We start from the raw sequence: 25629 nt of genomic DNA on the forward strand, positions 1-25629 counted from the left end.
CTGGGGTAAGGTCCGCGGATAAATCCGCGGGCCTTAGGTATGTCATTTCATCCTCCCTCACGGATATGATCCGTGGGGGGAGTCGAAACGCAAGCTTTTTTTAAACTTTTTAAAACTTTTTGCCCTTTTTTTTTTTTTTTTTTTTTACTTTACATGATCACTGTCATTTATTGGATGACAGTGATCATGTCCCTTGTGAAATCCCTCTGCTCTTGGCTACACATGGCAGCCAGGAGCAGAGGAATTTTGAATTTCCCGGGGCTCGAGCCCCTCTGTGCACGCGCCCGATTTCAATCATCGGGTGCGCATGCGCAAACGGGGATTTCGGGTCCCGGGACATTGCAGAGGACCAGGGGTGAGTATTTTCACCTCCCCTCATGGATCCGATCCATGAGGGGAGGTGAAACTTTACTTTTCTTTTACTTTTTCAACTTTTTCGCGATCGCCGCTATCCAATGGATAGCGGCGATCGCGGGCCCAGGGACCGCTCACAGCGGTCCCCGGTAACACCTCCTGGTTCCCGGCTACCTTCAGGAGCCGGGAGCCAGGAGATTTTAAATTTGCCGGGGACACCCGGGCTTCTGCGCATGCGCGTGACGTCATCGCCTGGCGCGCATGCGCAGAAGGCAGCCGGCGGGTCCGGGAGGACCAGATCTCCAGGGGACACGGCCGACAAGCCGTGTGAGTATTGTCAGCTGCCCTGATGGATCAGATCCATCAGAGCAGCTGAATTACTACTTTGGATAGCGCCGATCGCAATACCGGGGGGGACTGCCCGCATCCTGGGATGACAGCTCCATGCTGTCGGCTACCTGCGGGCACCGACAGCATGGAGCTGTCATGTCCTCAGGCCAGTGGGCATCAATCCAAAGAGGATGCATAAAACTACGTCCTCTAGGATTAAAGCCCAATTACTGAGGACGTAGTTTCCCGATGGGGCCGTCGTTAAGGGGTTAAGAATGGCCTTTTATTCCTTAATAAAATTGGTTGTTCACTGGAGATGTCACTTTAGCATGTTACAGTTTTCTCTAAGCTTCCCTTTTGAGATGTAACTTTGTAGGATGTGGAGGTTAGTCACATCTGGGCCCTGGTGTCTGAGGGGAGGGCTAGTAGCTCTTTTGGTGATGGTTTTGCTTATTTTATTTTTTTTATATATTTTTTTTTTCTTGCCATTTTTTTTAACAAGTAGACGAAATTAATTAAACTGCCTGAACTATAAAATTATTATATTTAATCTGCATTGTTAGCGGCGTTGGGGCTCATTCGCTCAAATGTAATTTCACCGTGCAATCTATGTGGTGAATGGAGTCAATGAAATGGAGTACATTGATTTTTATTGACCTACTCACACTAGGGGTTTTTATTGCACATAGAAGAACGCAGTATGTTCGATTTTATAGTGTATTGGGTTGCATATTAAACGCTGTACATGCGCAATATATTGAGTATCTGTGGCATTTAATGCGCAACGCTGCTAAGAGACAGATTAGGGAATTTAAAAGAAAAAAAAAAAAGTATTCGCACACTGTGCATGACGGCATGTATGAGATTCGCTGCCATATGCTGCTTACGGTCATGTGAGCCCAGCCTTAAAAAAAAAAAATTTGAATTGCTATTTTTTTGGTCTTGTTAACTCTCAAAAGACATAAATGAATAAAACCACACATTAGACCAACCTGGAATAAAACTATCAAAAAGTCATATGTAATCCAAAGTGGAACTAATGAAAATATCCACTCATCCAGCAAAACGCTCACAGAGCCATCGATGAGAAAATGAAGTGTTACGGATTTCAGAGTGTAACTTTTTTTTATTTTTAAAAAAGCACAAAACTAGCAAAACAGGAAAAAAAATTTGGTATTGTTGTACTAGTACTGTCTAGCAAAATGCAGGTTACGTTATTTATACCTCACAGTGAATACCATTAACATCGGAACAATAGTGCAATAGTGGCAGAATTGCTCGTCCTACCACCCCCACCCCACCTTCCCCCAATACCCTTCAAAATGATTGTGCTGCGATGTACATAGCTTTCATATGCTTTTACACTATAAATTAAAATATCAGTAAAGTGCCAAACTATACCCGTGGATGAATACCCTGAGGGTTGTAGTTTCCAAAGTGGGGGGAGTTCTTGCGGGTTTCCAATGCCCTTGTACATCGGAGGCATCTGCAAGCCAGCAAAATTTGTACTCGAAAGCCGAATGGTAGTCCTTCCCTTCTGAGCCCTGCGGTGTGCCCAGACAGTACATGAGCACATAGGTTGTTGCTAAGAAAATGTTAAGCCAATTCCTAAACATTCTATGAAACCTCTGTGGGGCCAAAGTACGCAGCAAACCCCTAGATGAATACTTTCACGGGTTAGTTTTAAAATGAAGGATTTTTGCGACTTTTGGCCCCCAAATCTACAAGTTGCTTCTTTTATTACTGTGTTTGAGTCGAATTGCACATTACAGCCACAACTTGCAGAACCAGGGAAATAAGTTTTAAGGCTGCTTTCACATTGGCGTCGGGGGTTACGGTTTCCTGCTCTTACTGAGGAGCAGGAAAGGAGAATCCTCTGGCAGAACAGATCTATCTTAGGAACAGAAGAGCGTCAAAGACCCCATTGATTATAATGGTGTCAGTTTGGTTTCCGCTCAGCTGCCCAACATTTTACTGGAAGAAAAATAGCTACATGCAGCGTCCGAATGAAGGTTTCAGTGCAGATGTGAATCCAGCCTAAATAGTCTGCTTTTTTTTTTTTTTTGCTAACATCTGATGTGTTGCCGAAAGAGATGGATTCACATTAAATGTCTGCCATAAATAAAATGATTTTTTTGAATTTTACCTCCACTTTGCTTTAAAACGCCTGAAGGGTTAAACATAATTTACATAGTTTTGAATACTTTGAGGGGTGCAGTTTTTAAAATGGAGTGATTACTGTGGGGTTTCTAATAGACGCCTCAAGGCCATCTTAGAACAGAATTGGTGCCTTGAACTGTTTCTGGAACTGTTCCTAAGTTTCAATAGTTGCTGCTAATCCTAAAAGCCTCCTAACGTTGTAGAAAAAAATAGTTTGAAAGAATGTCGTCAATGTAAAGTAGAGATAAGGTTAATGTGAATTATTAATGTGTGGTTTAACTTCATGTCTTATAAGCAGAGAAATTCACGTTTTTACAATTGCCAATTACAAAAGTTTTTTCCAGCTTTTCGATCAATTGCAGAGGAATATATTGGGGCTATAGAAATGTTTTTATCATTATCTATATAACCTGTTGGTGGAATGAGCTTTTCTTTACTCACCTTTCGTTCGATAAAGTGACTCGGACTGCCACCTAGTGTTACATAACTAGTTCAGGCCCATACAGTAGTCCTAATGTTTTATACTTTGCTTCCTTATATTGGGAATTTTTCTTTTGGTGACCTTCTGTATTCACAAAGGTTCCAAGATACAAACACGTAGGATTTCTAATCTTCAGCCTCTTCGTACTGATTTAGTTCCCACAAATAGGTTTTCTAGATGGTAATAGTCAGAGAAGAGGACTGTTTTTATAAATATTACCTGGACAGCTCTTAGAGGTCATTTAGCATCAAATTGTCCCCATTTGAAAATGCTTATTGTATTTTTTCCATTCTTCAATGTGTTTTCATATAAAGATGAACATTTTCTTTGTAGCAGGCAATATTCTTTCCTCCCCTGGAGGTTTTCTCATAATTGATCTTTAGTGCTTGTATATTAACTTTTTTTGGTGGGACTAGCCCTTTATCCCCCATCTGTTGGATAGCAGATAACAGTTTGGTAGGGCACCCAAACATTGGGCCCCCATGATTCAGAAAAAAGGACAGGGGCGTCAGAGGTCCCTGAGGGCCCAGGATGTATGGAGCTGTGGTCGAGCGTGGGCTCCGCTGCTTCAATAGCAGAGTGCTTGAAGTCTGTAGTATGATTGGAAGGAATGGAGCTGTGGTGCAAATGCTTGACTTTGTGGACCTTCTGGACCTTCATTCTTGGGATTTGTTGGGGTCCCTGCAATTTGGCCCCACCATTTTTTCCTATCCTGCGTTGTCCGAGCTGGCATATTTTTTTTCAAGAATGAATAAGCCACTACTAGACACACTTGATTGAGACTTCCAGTTAAGTAAAAGGATTCAATGTGTTGAAATCTAACATATCTTACCGCCTTTCTACTGACCTCATCCATGGGCTACCTACACACGGGTGAGCGTGATATTGGTCTGAGAAACTCATGCAAAACTTAAGTGGCAGTCTCTTTGTTTTGATATTCTTCTATATAAATTGATTGTCTTATACTGCACTCCTTCAGCACGGGAACATCATCCTCTTTTGACCGACTTATCTCTTAAGTGCCTTAGAGAATCGGCAAGTGTTTCCCGTTTTTAATGGGAAACCTCGTATCGGGCAATTGAAATCCAGGATTTGTCTATAGCATGTAAAACCCTGGAGTCATGTTGTATTCTGTCTGTGCCTTCTTTTGAATGATAATCCGGTTAGTGAGACCTCAAGACTAATTCTCTATTTTTATGATGATACTAGATTGAGTTACTGTTACAGGGGTTGTACCACAATTGCAAAATATTCCCCTATCCGCAGAATAGGAGATAACTTGCTGATTGGTGGAGCTGTAACCACTGAGACCTCCACTGATCTTGAAAATGGGAGTCTGGTGTCCCTCGTCCTCCTCACTGCGGGCTTACTGCATATACCACAGTGAGAAGGAAACTGAATTGAAGTAAGCACAAGTCACACTAGTGCCAGATTCACTTTCAATGGGACTATGGAGATGGCTGAGCGAGTGCCGTACGGCTATAACCATCAGCCCCATTGAAACGGGACCATTTTGAATCAAACATTGTCCAGTTTTGTATGAGCCAACAAGTTTTTTGAATGATGATTAAGTATGAATTAAAGTACTAATGCACAGCTGTGTAGATTGTAACTAAATGGTTTATAAAAATAAAGCACACGGGTTTGGGGCTGTATACTTTACAGTTTAGGAGTATTTTGTATTATTTAAGAGCCTCTGATTGTGGCAGTATTTTAATGACTTCATGGGGGGCCCTCATGGTAAAATACGACTTGTTACAATTTCTGTATATCCTTATTCATTTTTTTTTTCCTCCTTGCATGTAAACCCCAGTTATTATAATTACAGCTTAATAAGTTTTACATGCCAGAGGCAGAGCTCTTTCTGAATGTGAATGACAGCTGTGGAGATTTAGGTTTCGCCACTGAATGCCTTGCCTGGAGGCTTGCATTCCCATAACTTTTTTCAGGTGCAGAAGAAACCATTGGCTAATTTGTTTTGAAAGTGAAAGAAAAGTTGTTTGATAATTCTAAGGAAAATGTGCCACGGACATCTGTTTGTAATGAGCGTGCGTCCTTTTAAAATCATACTAGGTTACCGGCATGATTGCTGCATTAACGTTAGCATCCCAGAGAGGGAATCTGCGGATGACTCCTACTTCCTCTTGCAGGTCCTTTTATACATGACGAAGGTGTTATTAACTCCAAACGGCATGCAAGTTCTGCCATCACTGGGCAGAAAACCAGAGCTGATCTTTCCCCTGACACTAATCTGGATGGGATAATTAGAGAACAGGTTAAGACGTTTTATTCTTTTCTCCCTTTACAATGGTTATTTAAATGGAGAACATGATCACAGTTTGCTTTGTTTTATTATATACTGCTCATGAGGCTCCCTCCTTTCTGAGAAATTAGGGATAGGAAATCTTTACTACCCCAATTCATGTTCCCCTAACCCTGGAACACTTAAGGTGAGTCTCTCGGACTCATGCCAAAATGCTTTTGTTTTTTTTTAAATAGAATTTGCGGTGTTTCCTTTTAGCTTTGTGTAATTCCCCTTGACTATTTCTCCATCATGTTGTTCCACCTATAATACGGATATGCACTTTCTTTCTACATTGTGTGAGCTCCAGATAAATGCGATTACTTAATTTTTTTACATAGACACCTAACATGAGTCTGTCAGACTCACGAGCTGTTTCACAGGTCACTTGTCCTTCCCACCCCTGGGGATTTGCTGTGGATGGCATATAATGTATCGCATCGGCCTTGGGTAGATTCCACCACAGCTGTGAGAGATATGTAGAGTACGAGTCAGCAGATAATAGTTGGAGAAAAAGTGTGTGCGTTCATAATTTTTCCCCTGCTGCTAGTGTTTCGGCCTGTCGAAAAGAGAACTGAGCAACGCAGAAATAACTTGTTTGCTTGTGAAAGAAGACAACAGTTGACATACAGTTGAGCGTTGGCTAATTCAATCCTGACCCAAATGACAGTGTAGAGCATCACGTGAGGGTTATGAGTGAAGTCTCAGACGAGCAAAGTGCTGATGGGTCATCATGGCACTCAGACTTGAATATGATCTCCAGGTCTGCCAGCCACAAGGGGACCCATGAGGCTCACTCAGCCTTTGGCTGAGCTTCATAGGCTTTTTATAATACACTGCAATAGTAAATTGGTGTATTAGAAGAATGACAAAAGATGGTCATATCTCGTAAAAAGTTCAAGTTCAAGTTTAAAATGATAGTAAAAATATATATATAAATTTTCCCAAACCCATCTTTACTCCTTTTACTATGTAAAAACAAAAAATCGCGTGGTATCACTACACAAATGACCGAGAGAAAAAAGTTAGAACATTATTTAACCTTCATCGTGCACGGCATGAAAACAGAAATATTTTTGCCTATCTCACCTTACAAAAAACAGAATAGAAAGTGATCAAAATGTTGCATGGACCAACAAATAGTACCATTAAAAAGTACAACCCATCCTGAAAAAAAAAATCAGAAAACCCTTACAGCACCGTTTACAAAAATAAAATGTTAGGGATCTTTGAATGCAGCGATAAAAAGGGGAAAAAATGGGAGAAAGTTGCAAAAACACCTGTATGTGTGGTATTGACATAATCATACCGGCCTGCAGAATTAATTGACAATATTATTTATACCGCATGATGAATGCTGTTGTTTTTTTTTTTTAAACTTTCAGAATTGCAGATTTTGTTAATCTTGCCTCTTAAAAAGCAATTTAAATCTTATGTTCCCAAAAACTGAATGAATGAATGAAAACTAGAGTTCATCCCTTTAAATAAAACAAGCCCTTATAGAGTTTCATTGATGCAAAAATAAAGATGCTATCCCTTGAAATAAAGCAACACAAAAACAAATCTTAAACAAAAATAAAATGTTTTTTTTCTGTGTACAAAAAAACCTTATAAACGCTGTAAAAATAAAATTCAAAAAACAAGTAGCAGAATTATTTTTTCCCCCAAGAGGAAAAAAGTTATACAATACATCATACATACCCAGGAATATTGCCATTAAAAAATACAACTTGTCCTGCAAAAAAACAAGCCCTCATGTGTCAATGAAAAAAATTACAGTTATAGCTTTAGGAATGCGATGATAAAAAAACCACTAAAAAATTGGTTAATAGAGTTTAAACGGGATCGTCACTACAGGGTTAATAGCACATAAGAACAGGGGTTGTGTACTTGGCACCACACTTTTTAGGGCCAGAAGCACATGTAGAGGAAAGTGTGACACAAATTGGTCTTTACTTCACATTCATGGCGAATCTGCAGCTTATGTGATAGGCAGGTTTTGCTGCTGCTTTCACAACCGATTTCTACATTGAATGAAGCGAAACATGGTAAAAATCCACAAAAATTGACTTCTTGTAGATTTAAAAAGCATTGGCTGCAGCGGAGATTTCTGAGGTGTAGATGCTTCACTGCTATTGCCAGAGATTGGCTGCAGCTGCCACATGTCCTGTTGATACGTCATCACTGGAGGCCCGTGACCTGGGAAATGTCGGCAGGGATATTGAATATCCTATTTTCTGATGTCTAACTTCATTGTCTTGCCTGACTATAGGTAAGAACCCTGATCTTTACACAGGAAAATCATACCCTTGTAACATAGTGCTAACTCCTTGACTACTAATAGAATGTATTTTCTATCTTTTTTTTTTTAGCTCTTGACGTTGACTAAGCATTAGAGATGAGCGAGCACCAAAATCCTCGGGTTATTGTTATTCGACCGGAGCTTTTTGTAATATTCGAGAGCTCTTTTCGAGTAACAAAGCCTATTGAAGTCAATGGGAGACTCAAGAACTTTTGCAATGGACCCGCCGGGTGTCGAGCCTCTATTTTTTCTCTCTCCCTCTCTGCTACTACTCGAACGAGCATCAAGCTTGGACGAGCTAGCTCGCTCATCTCTACTAAGTATGCTTTTACACAGGATGATCTGTTGGGCAACAGAAGCCAGACAGGCCGTTCTAGTAGTTTCTGTGCTTTTAACAAGGAGTGAGCATCACTGACTGCATGTAGAGGAAGTGGCCAGGGATCATTACGGCCCGCCTGCCTCCATTCACGGTAAGTGGACAGTTGTTTGTAAGTGACCGACTGTCTGTTTACATGGAACTATATGTCGTTCATTACAGAAAACTGAATGATGAACGAGAAGGGAACAACTTGTTTGTCATTCAGCCGGGCCGTGCCCTTACACTAAACGATAATCGTTCAGATTCTGGCTGGATCGTGGGAATCCGAACAATAATCTTTCTATGTAAAAGCACCTTTAGCATCACTGATGGCTCGTCCCTACCAACACTGTAGTTTAGGAGATGATCATTCGGAATGTAGTAAGTTTTAAATTATCTTCGAATAGACCCATTGACCTCTGTGGTTAAGGCATACTACGTTATCTAATGAAGACATTACACAAAATTAGTTCTGCAGGTTTACCTAATTAGCCTAAGCTTTAACAATTTGTATTATGTTAATAGATCGTGTCCAATCAATTGTCCTTTCATCTCCGTGCCGGAGAGTCATCATACTCTCCTGGTTACACATCACTGCGGTTCAGGACTGAAACTTGACTTCTTTTGGAGAATTGTTTACAAAAAACAATTGCCTTGGCTAATCAGTTTATATATTACACTCTTAATTGTAATCTACCTTGAATATCCATTTAGTGGTAATTAAGTCACTTAGCCAGCAGCATGTTTTAAAGTTTATTAATTCCTTTCACTGTCTTGTATACTTAACCAAGATTATAGAATCTTATGTTCAGGGCCCTTAAAGTTAGTAGCTTGTGTAAATGTTTAGAAGACGTAGCTAAATTAAAGTATAAGTTGATTACAGTCTTTGATTATATTGGCTTGTCTAGCCAGAGATGATCGTTGGCCACTGTGTGACCTAGCCAAAGGCAAGCTTCTTTTTTTCCAATTTTTTTTTTCTTTTATACTATTTAACTAATTGGCCCGTGTTTACTTTAGTAAATGTCATATGGACACCGTAAAAACCAAGTGACCTGCATTGAATTAGCGTAATTGTTAAACAAACAGAACATGACATAGTTTTGGTCTCCAACAGGAAAGGAGAAAGTTGGAAAGATTTTGGAGTTTGATAAATAGAAACTAAAGATATGAACACGCAGCATGCGTCATATCTCCATTTTCCTTTTATCTTTCCTGCTTTCATACACTGCAGTTAATTCCTTTGCAAGAAACTATTTCTTTTAACTTGGAAAATGGATTTGTTTCCCTTTTGATTCTAAAGATGACACTAGTTTTGTGCTTTTGACCTTTTTTTTTTTGTCAAAACAGTAGTTTAGGTTGAAGTCAGAAATAGTTGGGTGTTGAGTGATTATGGAAATAAGTTACCAAACCAATAAAAAAAGAAATAGTTGTGAATCCAGACTCCTGATTCCAACTTCCATTAAAACCAATGGAAGTAAAACTTGGCTTCTCTAATTTGACCTACTTAAACAGTGTAAGTGATTAGTTTTTTGCTTTTACTAAGTTCGATGCAGTAAAAATAACCTTTTCACTGTGTTCTGCTGGTGAATGCTGTTACAGAAAGTCCTCTGTTGATGGCGCTGTGTGCGTTCTTTTTTTTTTTTTTGTGTGGGGAGAACAGTAGTTTTGTTCCATTGTATTATGGGGTGCATGTAACTTTTTGTCCACTTATTCAAACTTTTTGTGAGGCAATGTAAATCCACAGCCCCATGCAAAGATCGTTACCATCCGTGATAGATAATACAATATTTTCATAATTTGGGCTATGAACATTTAGGGCCCTTTGAATTGTTTGATATCTTTTATTTATTTATTTTTTTATATTAACTGTTTATTAGACTGTCCGATGACATGATGACGATGGATCCTCTTTCTCTGGCTAATGTGCTGTGGTCTGCTTGGATGGCAGTGTCTAAAGGGTAAACTGCCGCAGTCATTGTCGCCATCTGTCAGACACTTGATACCACTGTACCCACCAGGAAAAAAAATGCGCAGCAGCAGAATTGTGCTCTTTTTGTTCACCCAGTCTTCAAGAAGAAAAATCTAAAGAGAGATCAAAAAGCCATATGCACTCTAAAATGGAACCAATAGAAACCACAGGCTGTCCCGCATTAAATTTACTCTCCACACAGCTATATCAACTGAAAAATAAAGGTATAGCAGTCAAAAGATGGTGGTAGAAAATATTTTTTTTAAGTAGAGCAGCAAACCCCAAATTTTTTTTTAAATGGTGTCGTCACCATTGTATTGAACTACAGAATAAAGTTCTATTTTTTTTTGCTGCAGTGTTTATGCTGTAAAAACAAGATCCCCCTAAAGATGCTATTTTCATTTTTTTCCCTATTTTACTCAACGGTTTCAATATATTATATGTTACATTAAGTAGTATCATTGAAGAATACAACTCGTCATGCAAAAAACACAGTATGAAGGAATAATAAGACCTGATGTTTTGCAACATAAGGCCTGTAATCGCTTGCATAATACACTGCACTACTGTAATGCAGTGTTCTATTCTTGCCTGTCAGTGTTTTGTTAATAGGCAGCATATTAGGCCTTTTGCCCATGGCTGGGTTGGATTACGACTATAAAATCTCGCAGTGGAATCAGACTGGGTGCCTCCCAGAGACCCTATACTCACCTGTCCGGACCTGCCGCAAGTGTCTCGGCTGGCGCGCATGCGCAGTGCGGTTTTCCGCACAAAATAGAACATGCTGCGATTTTCACCTGCAAGCAGAAAATCGCAGTTGATTTCCGCTTGTGGCCAGGAGAGAATCTTTTAACACAGCATGTCTATGGACGGACATTGCTGCGGAATTCGTGGCAAGCGTCTGGCCGCAAATACCGCAGGGATAATCTGTCCGTGGGCATTGGGCCTTAGGCTTCTATACATAGCAACCCTGTAGATTGTCTTCAGGCTCCTGGTTGCCAAATCAACCCTCAGTTGTATCACAAGAAGGAAGATGATTGTTGTTTCTAACTAATTAAACACTCTGGATCGGAGCTTGCTACAATTGTGGCCTTTGCAGCAGAAATTTGTATATTACTCCTGTGTGATCACTATGACCTATAGTTACGTCATAGCACAGGAACAAGCCGCTTACTTAATTGATATTTTGCGAGAAGATGTTACACAGAGTTACAGTACTCCAACCTAAATGTGACTTCACTGGCACTGACGATGCTTTATATAATGGCTATAATATTTAATGGGATTGCCAAGCTGTACCCATTGATGGTACCTAATGCGGAAATGCTGAAATCTTTGACTTTGCGTGGTTATGCAGTAGAAGCATAGACATGGAAAGTCCTGATAAATGCCTTCTATTAATCAATAGGTTATGTACAATCTATTATATAACACCACGATGTATAAATGGTGATCTGTCCCCTTTGATACGTGTAACTGTGTTTCCATAACATCTCAGTATGTTTTATTGTGTTTCTATGAAGAGATGACTTTACAGCCTAGTTGCATCATGTCACATAAAAAATAAAACCTTTGTACTTTTTTTTTTTTAATAAAAAGACACATTTACAGTATGCAGTTAATGGTTGTTAAACTACTGGTTGCCATTATAAAAATGAGCTACTAGTGTAAAGTTAGGTGTGTTGCAATGTGGCACTTTTATGGTTTGATACAAAGAGCTGCTTGTCATGTTTATGCACCAATAAATAACAGTTTTAAAGCGTTCATATATATAAAACTTGTCCATAACTATAAGAAAACGCAAGCTACGTGTGAACCCTTTGCCTACATTTCAGTAACAGTTACTTCAGCAGCATGGGTCATACATTTATGCCTAGGAAAACTTTTTCCATGTGCAGTATACAGTCATAACATTAAATCCACCTGCTAAGACCAAGATCAATAGCTAGGTGTGATATAACCTGAGTAAGTTGAGGTGCATCCCCTCAAAGTAGCCGCTTTGCAATTCAGTGTTTCTGATCTTTACCAGAAAACATGCTGACCGCTTCTCTGGTACTGCTACAGTCATAGCAAAAATATTACTAGAGAGAAATGTTGTATCCAATCTTTTCAACCATCTCTAAGGTCGCCTGCACATGGGCGGGTTTGACCCCGAATGCGGGATTCCCGCAGTGGAGTTTGACCCGGTACCCGGCCGGTGACCTCAGCTTCCCACTCTGCCATCTTCCTCCTCTGCTGCGGATTTGCCGCCCGCGAGCCGGCGCACATGCACAGTACAGAGGACGCTCGGCCGTCGCTATGGTGATGGTGGCTGGAGCCGCGTCATTCTGTAATGATTGCAGAATGGCTGTGGGATGGATGGCTTCCATTGACTTTAATGGAAGCCAGCCGTATGTCGCCCGCACAAAATCGCAGCATGCTGCATTTTCTCCCCCGCGAGCGGAAAATTGCAGTCAATTTCCGCTTGTGGGTAGGAAATCGCGTTTTGCCATAGCATGCTATGGGCTGGATTTGTGGCAGAATCCAGCGGCGGAATCCCGCTCCGGATTTTGCAATGCAAATCTGCCTATGTGCAGGAGGCCTAAAGCAGCTTTATTTAATGATTTGCATTAGGTGTAGAGATTTATAGGGTTACAGTTTGTATAGGAGGATGGAAAATTAAATGCCTATATAAACCCACATCTAATGCAACTGTGGCCTTTCTAAAACAAAGATGGCCCTACCGCTTCTTTGGCTTACCTGGTGCACATTGTGTATTGGTGAGCATCATTAATTCAATAAACTAGAGGCTGCTTTAATTTGCCAGTGCTGCCCACATGAACATTGCTGGCCAGCTGGAGTAGTATGTAGTGTCTTAGACTACCGATTCATACTAATACAGTGTGTATTAAGTAGTCAGAAAAGCAGTGCGGCCATCTTTGTTTCTCCGGGACTAACAGGTTGCCTTAATTTGCATGCAAATATTTGGTCAGTGTATTCCTGCGGCAGTAGCCTCTAGTGTTTAGAAGTATGTGTTAAATGCATATTTATAAGCATTCATGTATGTTTTTATCTCCTCGCATCTTAAAGTTTTTGCAGAGTATGTTTTGTTTGCACAAGGTCTGCTTGACAGTGCATTTTAGTCACATATTTGATACATTAATGCAATTGATCATCCCTATAGATGCATCATTGGCAGCTGCACTTCTTCCCATTTACATAGGAAGTTGTACAGCCGACCATCAAGCGTTTTCATGCACTCATGAACTAAATGATTAGCCGATGATCCAGCATTTACCCGTTCGGTGGCTGCTTGTCAACAGATTGTTGCAATTCTGCATGGCCCAATGATCTGACTAAAGAATGTACAGGTGAAGATTCCTGCATGATTCATTGGGGAAGACAATTTTTCCTTGATTTACAGCTTATACTTTTTTTTTAACTAACTTTTTTAGCTTCTGAATCTAAAATTTACCCCAGTTTTTCTCTATCACGTCAACTTTTTAAGATATAGGATACCCTCCATTTTTCTCAAAAACCATACAAAATCTACATACAATGGAAAATCAAAAAATTACCTGAGTGTAATGTTTATTTAAAGTTATCTTGTCCATACAAAGGATATATTGTTTTTGTACGTCAAAGTGTGTGCAAGTAGTAGAAGTTAAGGTTAAAATGTACCCTTATAGCCTTTTCTGGAGTGTTCAATCTGTGTATAATCTCGCCTGATGTTCCAACAGTAGTTAGCCATCATATCTATATCCCATCTACCCTGCTACCGTCCCTCCATGACCTTTAAATCTTGGTGGAATCGTTCACCTTGCTCATCACTGATCGCACCAAAGTTTTCCGGGAAGTTATCCAAATGGCTATGCAGAAAATACCCCTCGATGCTCATGTTGCAACCAAGGATTTTGCAGCTCTCTAAGAGTTTCTGGACAATTTCGTTGTCTCTTTATTTCCAAGAAAGGCCTTGACAAGATCTATGAATGTTAACCAAGCATTATTTTGGAGTTTTGACATTGTCCCGATGAAATGTTCATCTTTCAGGAGTTGGCAAATTTGTGGATGATCAAACACACCGGCTTTTGTTTTTTTTTCAAATGACAAGCTAGGAAATGCCAAAATTAGGTACTTGAAACAGTCTCCTTCAGTTAAACCTTTAACAAATTGTTTCATGAGACCGAGTGCAGAGGTAGGAATATATGGTGTTCTTTCTGTCTACGAGTGGTTCATGTAGAATGTTTGGATCACCAGGTTTGAGGTCAGATCTTGTAGGCCAATTCCTTTCCACCCAATGTTTCTTACGAGCTCTGCTGTCCAAGATGAACAGATAATACGGATACTTGGTGTATCCACTTTGCTGTCCAAGAAGGAAGCATACCATTTTAAAGTCAACAGAGATGATCCAACTGTGTTTGTGATATTGCAGCAACTCAATGACTCTCTTTATGTCTCCATATTCTTCACAAAGAGAAAGGGAATGGCCAATTGGGACTGCACCAAATAAATTGTCATTGTGGAGGAGGACACACTTGAAACTCCACTTTGAGTTATCGATGAACAGTCACCATTCAGTTGAGTTATAGATTGGATTTCCTAATTCCTCCATTAAACAATGTATGTTATGGCAATACACAAAGCCACTGTCTCTTCTAAAGTATTGCAGAAATGCAATTTCTCTGGATCAGAAGTAGGATATCTTCACTCCTTTTTCAAGCAAGTTTTTCTGATGCAGTCTTGATGCTAGGAGTTCTGATGCCTTTTTTGATAATCCCAAATCTTGTGATGATCAAATCCCTTATGAACTAAATCATCTTCAATTTGAAAATCTTCATCATTGCTGCCACTTAGTTCATGTTCTTCAAGAGAGGGTAGTTCAACAAAAACTGGCACTGCTATTTCAGCTGAAAGAGACACTGGGCGTACAGCTGATGGTAGACTAGGATACTCTATTTTACATGTATTTTTCTTGTTATATCATGAAGTTTTCACTATACAAAAGTAATAGTCGCTGGAGTGATTTCTTGGCTCTCAACAAACCATAGGTATACCAAATTGCAACGTGTTCCTTTCGTCTACATCCAAAAACTCTCGACATACTGTTTGCACACCTTGTGAAGTGCCCAAGACTTGACTTGATCTGGTAACTCCTAGAGTAGGGCTGTCAAACTCCTAGCTTTATGGCTGCCTTCAAAGGGCCGATTGTAATTGTAACAATATATCGTAATCATGTCACCCATAGTGGTGGCAGTAGTAATAGAGGGTCCCCCATAGTGGCGGCAGTAGTAATAGTGGGGTTACCCTGTCGCGGGGGGGGGGGGGGTGTGATAGAGGTGGTCTGCGGTGGTGTTAGAGGGAGTTCGCCATCGCGGCGGCCGGGGTGACAGAGGGTCCCCTGTCACGGCAACAGTAGTAACATAGAGGGTTCCCCGTCGCGGTGGCAGTAGTAATAGTACTGCACACGCAGCCGCTGACAGGGAGAGGTAATCAGGCATAGATTTTGCACAGCCGGCTGGGCGAGGGCAGGGTGGCTGGCCACATAAAATGAGGTGACCGGACAAATAACGTGTGACCTAGAGAGTGTGTGTAGGGTTAGGATAGATACATTTTCCTAGTAAATATATTTAGCGTTCATGGAGGTTCAGGGAAGTAGCATGTAGGACATGGGTGTATGTTGATAGTGTTACCGTACCACGTAATCTTAAACAAAGAAGTGATTTAGCGGTTTGAAATTTCAGGTCGGGCTCACACAGCGGATTCCGGAGACCCTATGTACCTGAATTTCCTGTAATGCGGATTACCACAGCGGTTCACTGTCGGTCATGCGCAGTACAGTTTTTTTTTTTTTCAATATTTGTGTTTCTCGCACCATCCCGCAACCCATACACAATGTAATTGCATATGGCCTGCAGGTCAGATGGCCTCCATTGACTTCAATGGAGTCCACAGCAAAGTAAAACATGCTGCAGTTTTTCTTACACTCGCGGATTACGCAATTTATTTCCACGAGTGTGAACAAAAAAACGAAAGTTCACCCTTTTCAGTGCCTGCGTTTTGCCATGGATCCTCTGTGTGGACACCAATCGCGGATTCCACAGTTTGAATCAGCCCGTATGCGCCTGGCCTTACTTCCATGCTTGGTACAAAATGCAAAATCCAAAGGTGGGACTTCGCTTGGTACCATTACGTGCCGTCCTCACTGATAACATTTATAGCTCACGGAGATTGATTGCTTTGATTGACAGTTTTAGGAGATGGTGAAAAGTTAATGTAATAAATACACTCCTCCGTAGGAAACTTAAAGGGGTTGTCCCGCAGCAGCAAGTGGGTCTATACACTTCTGTATGGCCATATTAATGCACTTTATAATGTACATTGTGCATTAATTATGAGCCATACAGAAGTTATAAAAAGTTTTTTACTTACCTGCTCCGTTGCTGGCGTCCTCGTTCCCATGGTGCCGACTAATTTTCGCCCTCCGATGGCCAAATTAGCCGCGCTTGCGCAGTCCGGGTCTTCTGCTCTCTTCAATGGAGCCGCTCGTGCAGAATGCAGGCTCCGTGTAGCTCCGCCCCGTCACGTGCCGATTCCAGCCAATCAGGAGGCTGGAATCGGCAATGGACCGCACAGAAGAGCTGCGGTCCACGGAGGAAGAGGATTCCGGCGGCCATCTTCACAGGTAAGTATAGAAGTCACCGGAGCGCGGGGATTAAGGTAAGCGCTCCGGTAAGCTTTCTGTACGTCCCTGCATCGGGGTTGTCTCGCGCCGAACGGGGGGGGGGGGGGGGGGGGGGGGGGGTGTTTGAAAAAAAAAAAAAAACACGTTTCGGCGCGGGACAACCCCTTTAAGTGGGATGTCTCCTGAAAACAACACTTGACTAAATACTCTGCAAGTGCTAAGAGATCTTCCATCTTTAAACTTTCTGGCATTTGTAGACCTTCTAACAGCCTTGGTCTTGAAGGGGTTAAGTTACATGAAAGTTTATCTATAGGGTTTCAAGGTTAAGACTTTGAGGTCGAGAATATTGTCATTGTAGTTTGGCCAGGCTCACGTGACCGTGTGTGCGCCGGAACGTAGCAAGTATGCAATGACATGCGTACTTAGTGCATGGGGATTGGCGGCATGCAGCATCTTGGCATGTAATATGTGCCAAGATGGAACATGCTGCGATTTTTATTTATTTTTTGTTGTTGTGAGTGGCCCAATACAAATCAAGGGGCTATTGGCATCATTACGTATATTGTAGCATCAGAGCCTATTTTCATTTTATGTCACATAATTGAAAAGCAAACTTCTCATTTGACTGAAGCCGTTTGTCGGTAAGGAGATTGCAGATGTCGGACAGCTCTTTCCCAGTTTTAAGGCTGTGTGCAAAGAAAATGAGAAATAGTCCTGTGTCTGTCAACACTACACTGCTTATGTCCCAGCTCGTCTCCAGATAAGATAATGTTTAATGCTGTTCCTGGGGACTTTATCCTGTAATTCTCTCTTATGTCTAAGCTTCTGTTTCTTCTCTTTATCCAAACGAAGTGCTGACTGGAGAAATATTTGCAGTAGTTATTTTTTATGAAGGAAGATGAGATAAGGCGATAAGCTTCTCTGTAGGGCTTTTTGAGTTCATCGGGCAGAATGTTTACTGCCGCAGTGTTTATATAGGAAGGTGTCAAACTTGGTGAGAAAGCTTGTTTTTTTTTTGTGAAGTGCATAGTATGAAGAACCGTATTTACACGTTCCTCTCTCCACTGCTATATGTATGGGAGCAAGAAATAAGCGACAGAAAGAAGGGAGAAAGACTCAAGGATCAGCATGGCTTGTCTTCTGTAAAAGTCAGGTATATTGAAGCTGTAGACACAAAAACTTGAATTTTTATTTTTAGATTAGTGGTTACAAAGGTGGATATATCCCTCCTAAGAATCTTCTTCCAGAAAGCCCTCCCTTCCCTAAACAAATTGGATCATGCTCTTGTATTACCTTTTATTAGGGACCATGATGGAAAAAACAACTAGCTGTAGTCCTGCTGAACCCATCGATGACCTGTGTTAAGGCACATAAGCTCCCCGACAGCCATACCAGCAACAGGAGCAATAGTCCAAGTGAATGGAGGAGGGCTGGTTATCGTTACCGCTCGCCTGCCTCCATTGATTGGAAGCAGTCAGTCGCTTATATATAGAGTGACTCCCGTTTACACTAAAGCCGCTCAGCAGTTGTTCAGTTTCAGTAAGCTGAAAGGAACGACTAGCAACAACTACATGACTTCTCACTCACTTCCCCGTCGCTGGCCATATGTGCACGGGACTACAATTGCCCAAAATTGCCCATTTGAGTGTCTTACTCAGGCAACAATTGGCCCATGTAACGGTAACTTTAGACTCTTCCCCAGTGTCAGCAAGATAAGGATTTGGCAGTGGATTTCAGCTGCCTGATCCTCTTGTTCTAAGGGGATAAGCTGTTGCCAGAGGTGTATGGCAGATACTTATTCCCTCTCTGCATAGAAGTCACATGCACGCTCAGCTGAGGGTGTTTGGAGGGATCGGGAGAGACGGCTGGTCAGCTGATGGCTAGCTTATGTATGGGCCGCCTCATTGTTGGGTTTATCCTTGAATGGGTTAGTGCCTTGTATACCTTGTGTACCTTTTTAATTTCCTTAGTCCTGATGCGACCCACTAAATACCACTTTTTTTTTTTTAGCAGTACTGGTGCCTCTCGTGACACAAGTTTTTTTTTTTTTAATATCTTCGTTAAAAAATGTTGTTCATGCAGAAAAAAAACAGACTATACTTGCCTGTCTTGGGTCAAAAAAGCTCTGCACCAGCAGAGGCTGCAGTCAGTCTGTTGACAGAACATCATAGGCTGCTGTAGCCAATCACAGACTTTAGCAGTTGACCGCTGAGGTCTCTGATTGGCTACAGCAGCCTGTGACATTCCCTTCTGCAGCTTGTGAACAGAGAGGTGGTGCTGGAGCTGTGGGAAGTCGGGATAGTGAGTATAGCCTGTTTTATTTTTCTGCGTGGAACAGTTGGTGGTTTAAGGGCAGCGTTGTCCTGTAGCCAGACAACCCCTTTAATTCTGTTGCAGCGTCACCTTTGGAGCAAAGTAACATTGCATCGAAATTCATGAAATACATTCTGCCTGGCCCTCCAGGGAGGGTGGTGACCCTTTTTGTAGGCTATCTCCGATGGAGGTCCCAAGTTATTGACTGTGTGTGAACTCATAATAAAATATTTGCACATGGTCTTCTAACTAACACCTAATAATAACAAGAGATGAAAATTCTTAGTGTGACATGACTCGCAGTTCCGGCAGCTGTCGTCAGTAAGGTCTTTCATTCTCTAATCGTTAATACGACTATTGATTTTGATAAGCTTCAGAGCTGCTGTCTATTGATTTGGAGGGGAAAGTGTCAGACCTTCCTGTACTGGAGTTGTACAACAGAACATCATTTACAAGCCCTGGTAGTATTGCATGTGACCAGGGAGCTGCCAGGGACTGCAGATAATGGCAGCTGTTAAGGCAGGTTAAAGTTTTGGGTTTTGATTGCTACTGAATAACTGTTTAAACTTCATTTCAGATCATCAAGAGATTAAGATAGCGCCTGAGGTACTAAAGGTCACAGATTGTGTCTTCCAAGGACAGCAGTGCAGGCGCTGTGTGAGAAGCTCTAGTAGTCAATTGCTTAGCTATAAAAGTACAGAATAAAAAAGAGAGGAAAAACACGACAGACATCCATCTGTGGTGGTGTTGGAAATTTTTTAGATTTTCATTGTTTTTTTTTTTGTTACATTTATAGCCGTTCTATACTTTTTTTAAAGAAAATTATTTGTTTTCTTTGGGTACATTGTCACTCTGTATGCGGACATGGATATGTTTAGATTTATCGGCCTTTTTGTGATAGTCCTTTGCACAGTGTGTGCTGTTTTGTCTGCTGATCCTCGATTCTTAAAGGAGTTTTTCAAAAAGGCCATATTGTGATGTCAGTTAGATAAGGCCTAAAAGTGGGATCAGTAGAGGACCAGCAGATGGGAACCCCCTAGTGCTGTAGTGAATGAGTAAGTCTGGGTCTTGACTGGATTCCAAACTTTAATTTGGAAGGGGCCTTGAACTTGCCGTCACAGTACTGCAATATATAGGCCTCTTGTGCCCCATTCATGGGGGTCTTGTTGGGATTTCTTGCATCTCCAGTGAATGAAGCATTGTAGTTCCTTGGCCAGTGCGTAGACAGGGAGCCACCACTGTGAGCGGCTCTTGCTTAGCACTGTGGCTCCTTCATTCTGAACTTTTATAGGAGATTCTCAGCAAATGGACCTTATAAATCGGTGAATGCGAGCATACCCTACTGATATTCTGTCACGAATACTTGGATAGTAGTTTTTAAAGTTAAGCGAGAAATGTACAATAAATTAGACTGCATGGTAAAGGGAAGGTTCACTTTTTAACATATTTTTACATGCCACTCGGACAGTCATTAGTGTAGATAAAGTGCTATTGCAGTGATGGACTCCTACAGTCTCCATAATCTGGATCTGTTAGATTTCATTCACATGTAATCTGTTATATTCAATTACTTTTGTGGAGCAGCAGCTACCTCCACTTTTATTGGGCACCCCGTCCACCCATCTGTTCCAGTCCTTTTATTTAGATTATATGTTCTGGTATCCTACTTTCCCTGAATCTGTTAAGAGTTAGGGTGTTTTTGCATGGGATGATCTATTGGGCGCCAATGCTCAACGGGCCTTTCCAGCAATAAAAGTCCTTGTGCTTTTACACAGCAACGATCATCGCTAGTGAATAGAGGCGGAGCAGACCTCCCGGCACACCCGCCTCCATTCACAGTATGCAGACAGTTGTTCATAAGTGACTGCCTGTTTACATGGGCCAATCCCTCGCTTAATTTACTGCATGTAGAAACTGAACAAGAAGCAAAGGAATTTCTTTCTTTAGCCGGGGCATGCAATTATACTGAAGAAAATTTAAGATCCTTGCTAGATCGCGGAAATCTGAAAGATGATCAGCCAACGTAAAAGGCCGTTTAGGTCCAAAGAGAGGTGTTGGTAAAGTTAGGAACTTATCCGAAAGTTATAGTCCCCTGCGGGTGGTAAATGGCCCCACATGATTTGATCAAATGCGCTTCGAGCATTGCGCTTTTATGAGTTATGCAGTTTTATTAAGCTACTGAGTGTACATGAGTGCTGAGGCGTGTTTGTTACGTTATTTGCTATACAGGCACAGCTTACATGAACCTACGCATTTGTTGGACGCAACTTTTTTGTTTAATCTGAAGAAGCGAAGATGAAGAGCCATGATACTAGGATGATCATTGTGGGCCTTGTGGGGGCACAGACCACTAACAGATGAAGACATGTCTCACTGACCTGTCAGAAGATGTTTAAATGAGCATTACAGTGGATTTTAACCATATTTTGTCTTTATATTTTAGGCTATATTCATGATTCCTACAAATCCTCCACCCACCTTCCGGAAACCTGAGTTGTGGTCAGATGAGTTTACTGATTTTGTGAAGAAATGTTTGGTGAAAAACCCCGAGCAGAGAGCGACTGCTACCCAGCTCCTCCAGGTACCGCCACATATTCCCAGACGCTACGTGCCTCATTATTTGTATGTTTGGAATGATTTTCGTTGCTTCAGTTGTGTTATTCCTGTTTGATACAAGTACCATCTCTTCAGGATCACATCCATACAAACCCACCTTGCATGCACTTTTCTGTATTTAAGTGGCATAAAAAAAGAAAAAGCAATCATGGAATTTTAAAAAAAAATTGCATTAACCCCCCCCCACACACACACACAAAAAAGGTATAAAAGTTACATGCTAAGATATATGTTCCCTCTACATGGTGCAACTAAATAATACAACTCGTCTTGCGAAAAACAGGGAATCCCATGTGTAAATGTCGAAAAATTAGGGTTGTTAGAACCCTTTGAGGCAAAACTAAATTAAAAATCCCCTCTTCCTCTCCGATAAAATTGTCTGCGCCCTTATGGAGTTCAAGAGAAAACCTCCCTCTTTGGGCCAGACCAGAGAGCTGCTAGTAAGACGTGCTTCCACTCCAGCAGATTACAGGCGCCTGTTTGCATAGTCGGCTCATTTGTTTAAACGGCTGCCGTGTAGTTCATAATTTTTCTTTTTTTTAAGTGGCCAATAAAATTATCAGGTTGGCCACAGCTTTTCCTGGCAAAATCGGGGTCAGGAGGGCATCATATATTAAAGGGGTTGTCCCGAGCCAAAACCTCAAAATTTTCAATTAGCCCATTCCCCCTGTCACCCCCCGGCATAAAGCAGCCCTTTAAAGCGGTTATAAACCGCTTCCTACTTACTGTTTAGAAGAAATAATAACTTATAAAGTTCTTCATCTAAGATAGCGCCTGTGATGTCCCAGGGTGCGTTCCACGGTGCACCGCGCTTCCAGGAGGCTTTCATGCGCGCTCCCGAGACGCCGGTCACGTGAGCAGGTGACTGACGTCATCGGTGGAGGCGTGAACTTGTAATGAATGAAACGCCGATCCAGCCACCCCATTGGCTGGTCGGCAGAACGCATCACAGCGGGAGGTGGAGTCTGCTGGAGAATACAGCAAACAGCTGTTTCTCCCTTCTCTTGACCACACAGAAAACTGGCCCCTCGACCCCACAGAACTGGCCCCAGGTACGCTGCGGTAGTACCCGGGGCACAGTTGTAGGCGAACCATAAATACAGCAGGGGACTCAGATTCTGAGTCCCGGGCAAAGACAGTCCCCCCCAGCGCCCACAGCACCCCAGACACCTCACTTACCCAGGCGGCTGCACGGCTTGGATTGTGTTCGTCCCGGGTGGCTGCTGGTCCTGTATGGCTGGCGGCTGCTGGTCCCGTATGGCTGGCGGCTGCTGGTCCCGTATGGCTGGCGGCTGCTGGTCCCGTATGGCTGGCGGCTGCTGGCTGATGGTCCCGGCTGGCTGCTGCTGGTTCTGGGTGAAAGCCTTGACTGCGCCTTCACCAGTATTTAAAGGGATGCCGGGAGCTGAATGGCCGCCCCTGCGCGCTCCCATGCAGTGATAGCTCGTCTGCGCATGCGCAGACGAGCTGTATCGCGCGGGCACGCTGGAGCGGCTCGTTCACAGCGGGGAGAGTACAGACTGCGCAAGCGCGTCTAAAACAGACTGCTGAGGAAGAAATTAGACGGCACCATGGCGACGGGACGCAGAGACAGCGCGAGGACGGAGACAAGTGAGGTGAATAACTTCTGTATGGCTCATATTTAATGCACGATGTATATTACAAAGTGCATTAATATGGCCATACAGAAGTGTATAACCCCACTTGCTTTCTCGGGACAACCCCTTTAAAGGGGTTGTCTGTATTTTCCTTTGGAATTTTTTTAATGCTCCCTTTCCCTGATCCCTGTTTTAAGTATGGTTCATAGGTTCCCCAAAGTTCTCCACCATCATTGTTTTAGACTAGGTTCACATTAGCGGTTTCTGTTTCCTTCTAGCTGTTCCATCATGGACGCAGCTAAACTGAAATTAAACACTGCGGTTTTTGTGCCCATAGAAATGCATTGAAACTGAAAACTTTCAGTTTCAATCCGATTGTCAGTTTTTCGTCACCACTTTGTTTTGAAAACTTCAGCACAAGCGCAGACGGATGCACTTTTTAGTTTCCAGTTACAAAAACAAAAAAAGAACCATAACAGAAGGCAACATTCTAATATTTACAATAACAGCGGAGTTTCTCTTGTAGGCACTAACTAGCTCCATGATGGAATACTTCTACAGTATCTTTTTTTAGTGTGGTTATGAAACGCGTTGATTTACCACCACGCTATTGCTGACTATTGTTTATTTACTAGTTTACAACCTGTTCGTTACACTGGGTTGTAATTCCAGTGTTGATTTCTCAGTGATGTGGACTTTAAAAGTGTTATTGTGCCTTTATGGCGTAATAAAGTAAACCACTACTATCTATTATAAGGTTAGGGCTTGCTGAGAATATGCATTCTGATTTACTGAATTGTGTCATCCTGCAGTATAATGGGACACTTATTATCCTATCTGCCTATTTGTACATGTGATACAGCAAGAAAGTCGTCTTGTTTTTTCGTATAATGAATGGAAACTCTGTATCGGTGAACGGTTTCCCAGAAGAGACCCCCCGCTCGCATTTCAGCAGTAGGGGGCGCCTCTAACTCATTTGCAGACTGTCGGTTGACTTTACGCCATAGGCACTAACAATGGCAGCACTTAAATTAATTCTATTATAAGGTTTTTCTATTTTTATTTTTTTTAGACTAGACTCCTCTAATGATTCTGTGAATGAGCCACACACTGCGAAAATTAGTTAGAGCGGACTGCCACAGGTAGAAGGCAGGCTGTATGAGAAATATTGAAATCGCAGGGAGCGCTTACTTCTGTCCGCAGATATTTAATCTGTATGTATGTGCACTATTGTAAACTATATTTGACTGTTGTTTTTTTTTTTTTGTTCTTTTTTGGGAGGGGGGTTTTTAATCGTGCATTTTTTCAATATTATTTTGTTTCTTCACTAAAGCCATCAACAATATCTTTATAACTTCAGTCATTAATGATGATAAATAAGAATCATTTGGACTAGTCATGTGTCGATGTGTGCACGCCTGGTTGCATAGCTCTCTATCCACATTCTCTGACTACCTGTGATTTCTTCATACTCTCCTCTGTACCTCCATACAGGCTCTTGGCCACCTTTACACATTGACATCACAAGAAGTTGGATCTGTCTCTTCCGCTGGCTGTCAGTGTGTGATTGCAGGTTTGCTCTGCCCATTGATGTCATCCATTAACAGGAAGCAGAGGACACGGCTGACTTGACACATTGCAAGGGAATGGAGGCCGGTATAAAGAAATCACAGTCAGCCATAGTCAGCATCGCCTCAAGGGGAGAGCTGGGCAGTCAGTCCCACTGATAGACACATGGCCGGTTCTTACTGACTAAGGAGTGCATATAGCTGCATCCTCTCACCATGCAGGCAGCAGACTACCAAATGAGGGAGCTAATTGCACCATGGCAGGTTCTTTTTAAAAAATGGAGACCTTTTTTTGTGACCCCCCCACATCATGCTATATATCTCCTATAGTGGTTGCTATAGGGGAATTGATTGACAAATGTAACTTCTCCTTGCAAAATCAGCTGTTAACGGGTGTTTCATGTTGAAGGGGTTTTGGGGTTAATGCCTTTTAAGCAGACTGTGCCATTCATGCTAGTGTCTTTCCATACAGGAAGTTTTTTGTTTGCATATCCAACATTCGGAAACTTTTTTTTTTTTCATTTTCTGTTCTGGCAATGGGAAATACGGTTTGTGTCACTTAAAAACATTCTTCAAAGTTCACTTTAGTTCAACGTGTGTGCAAACAATTCTTTTAA

The 25629-nt window shown here is 41.8% G+C and overlaps 1 protein-coding gene across 1 annotated transcript in view; it reads left to right on the top strand.

Moving 5' to 3' along the window:
* The window catches only part of STK3 (serine/threonine kinase 3), a 213020-nt gene that overhangs the window by 69328 nt on the left and 118063 nt on the right, over positions 1 to 25629 (top strand). The window contains exon 7 of the mRNA XM_066578398.1: positions 21674 to 21811. Within this exon, the coding sequence (XP_066434495.1) occupies positions 21674 to 21811 (138 nt within the window). The remainder of the gene's footprint in view (positions 1 to 21673; positions 21812 to 25629) is intronic.

Source organism: Eleutherodactylus coqui, chromosome 9 (assembly GCF_035609145.1).
Source record: "Eleutherodactylus coqui strain aEleCoq1 chromosome 9, aEleCoq1.hap1, whole genome shotgun sequence".
NCBI lineage: Eukaryota > Metazoa > Chordata > Amphibia > Anura > Eleutherodactylidae > Eleutherodactylus > Eleutherodactylus coqui.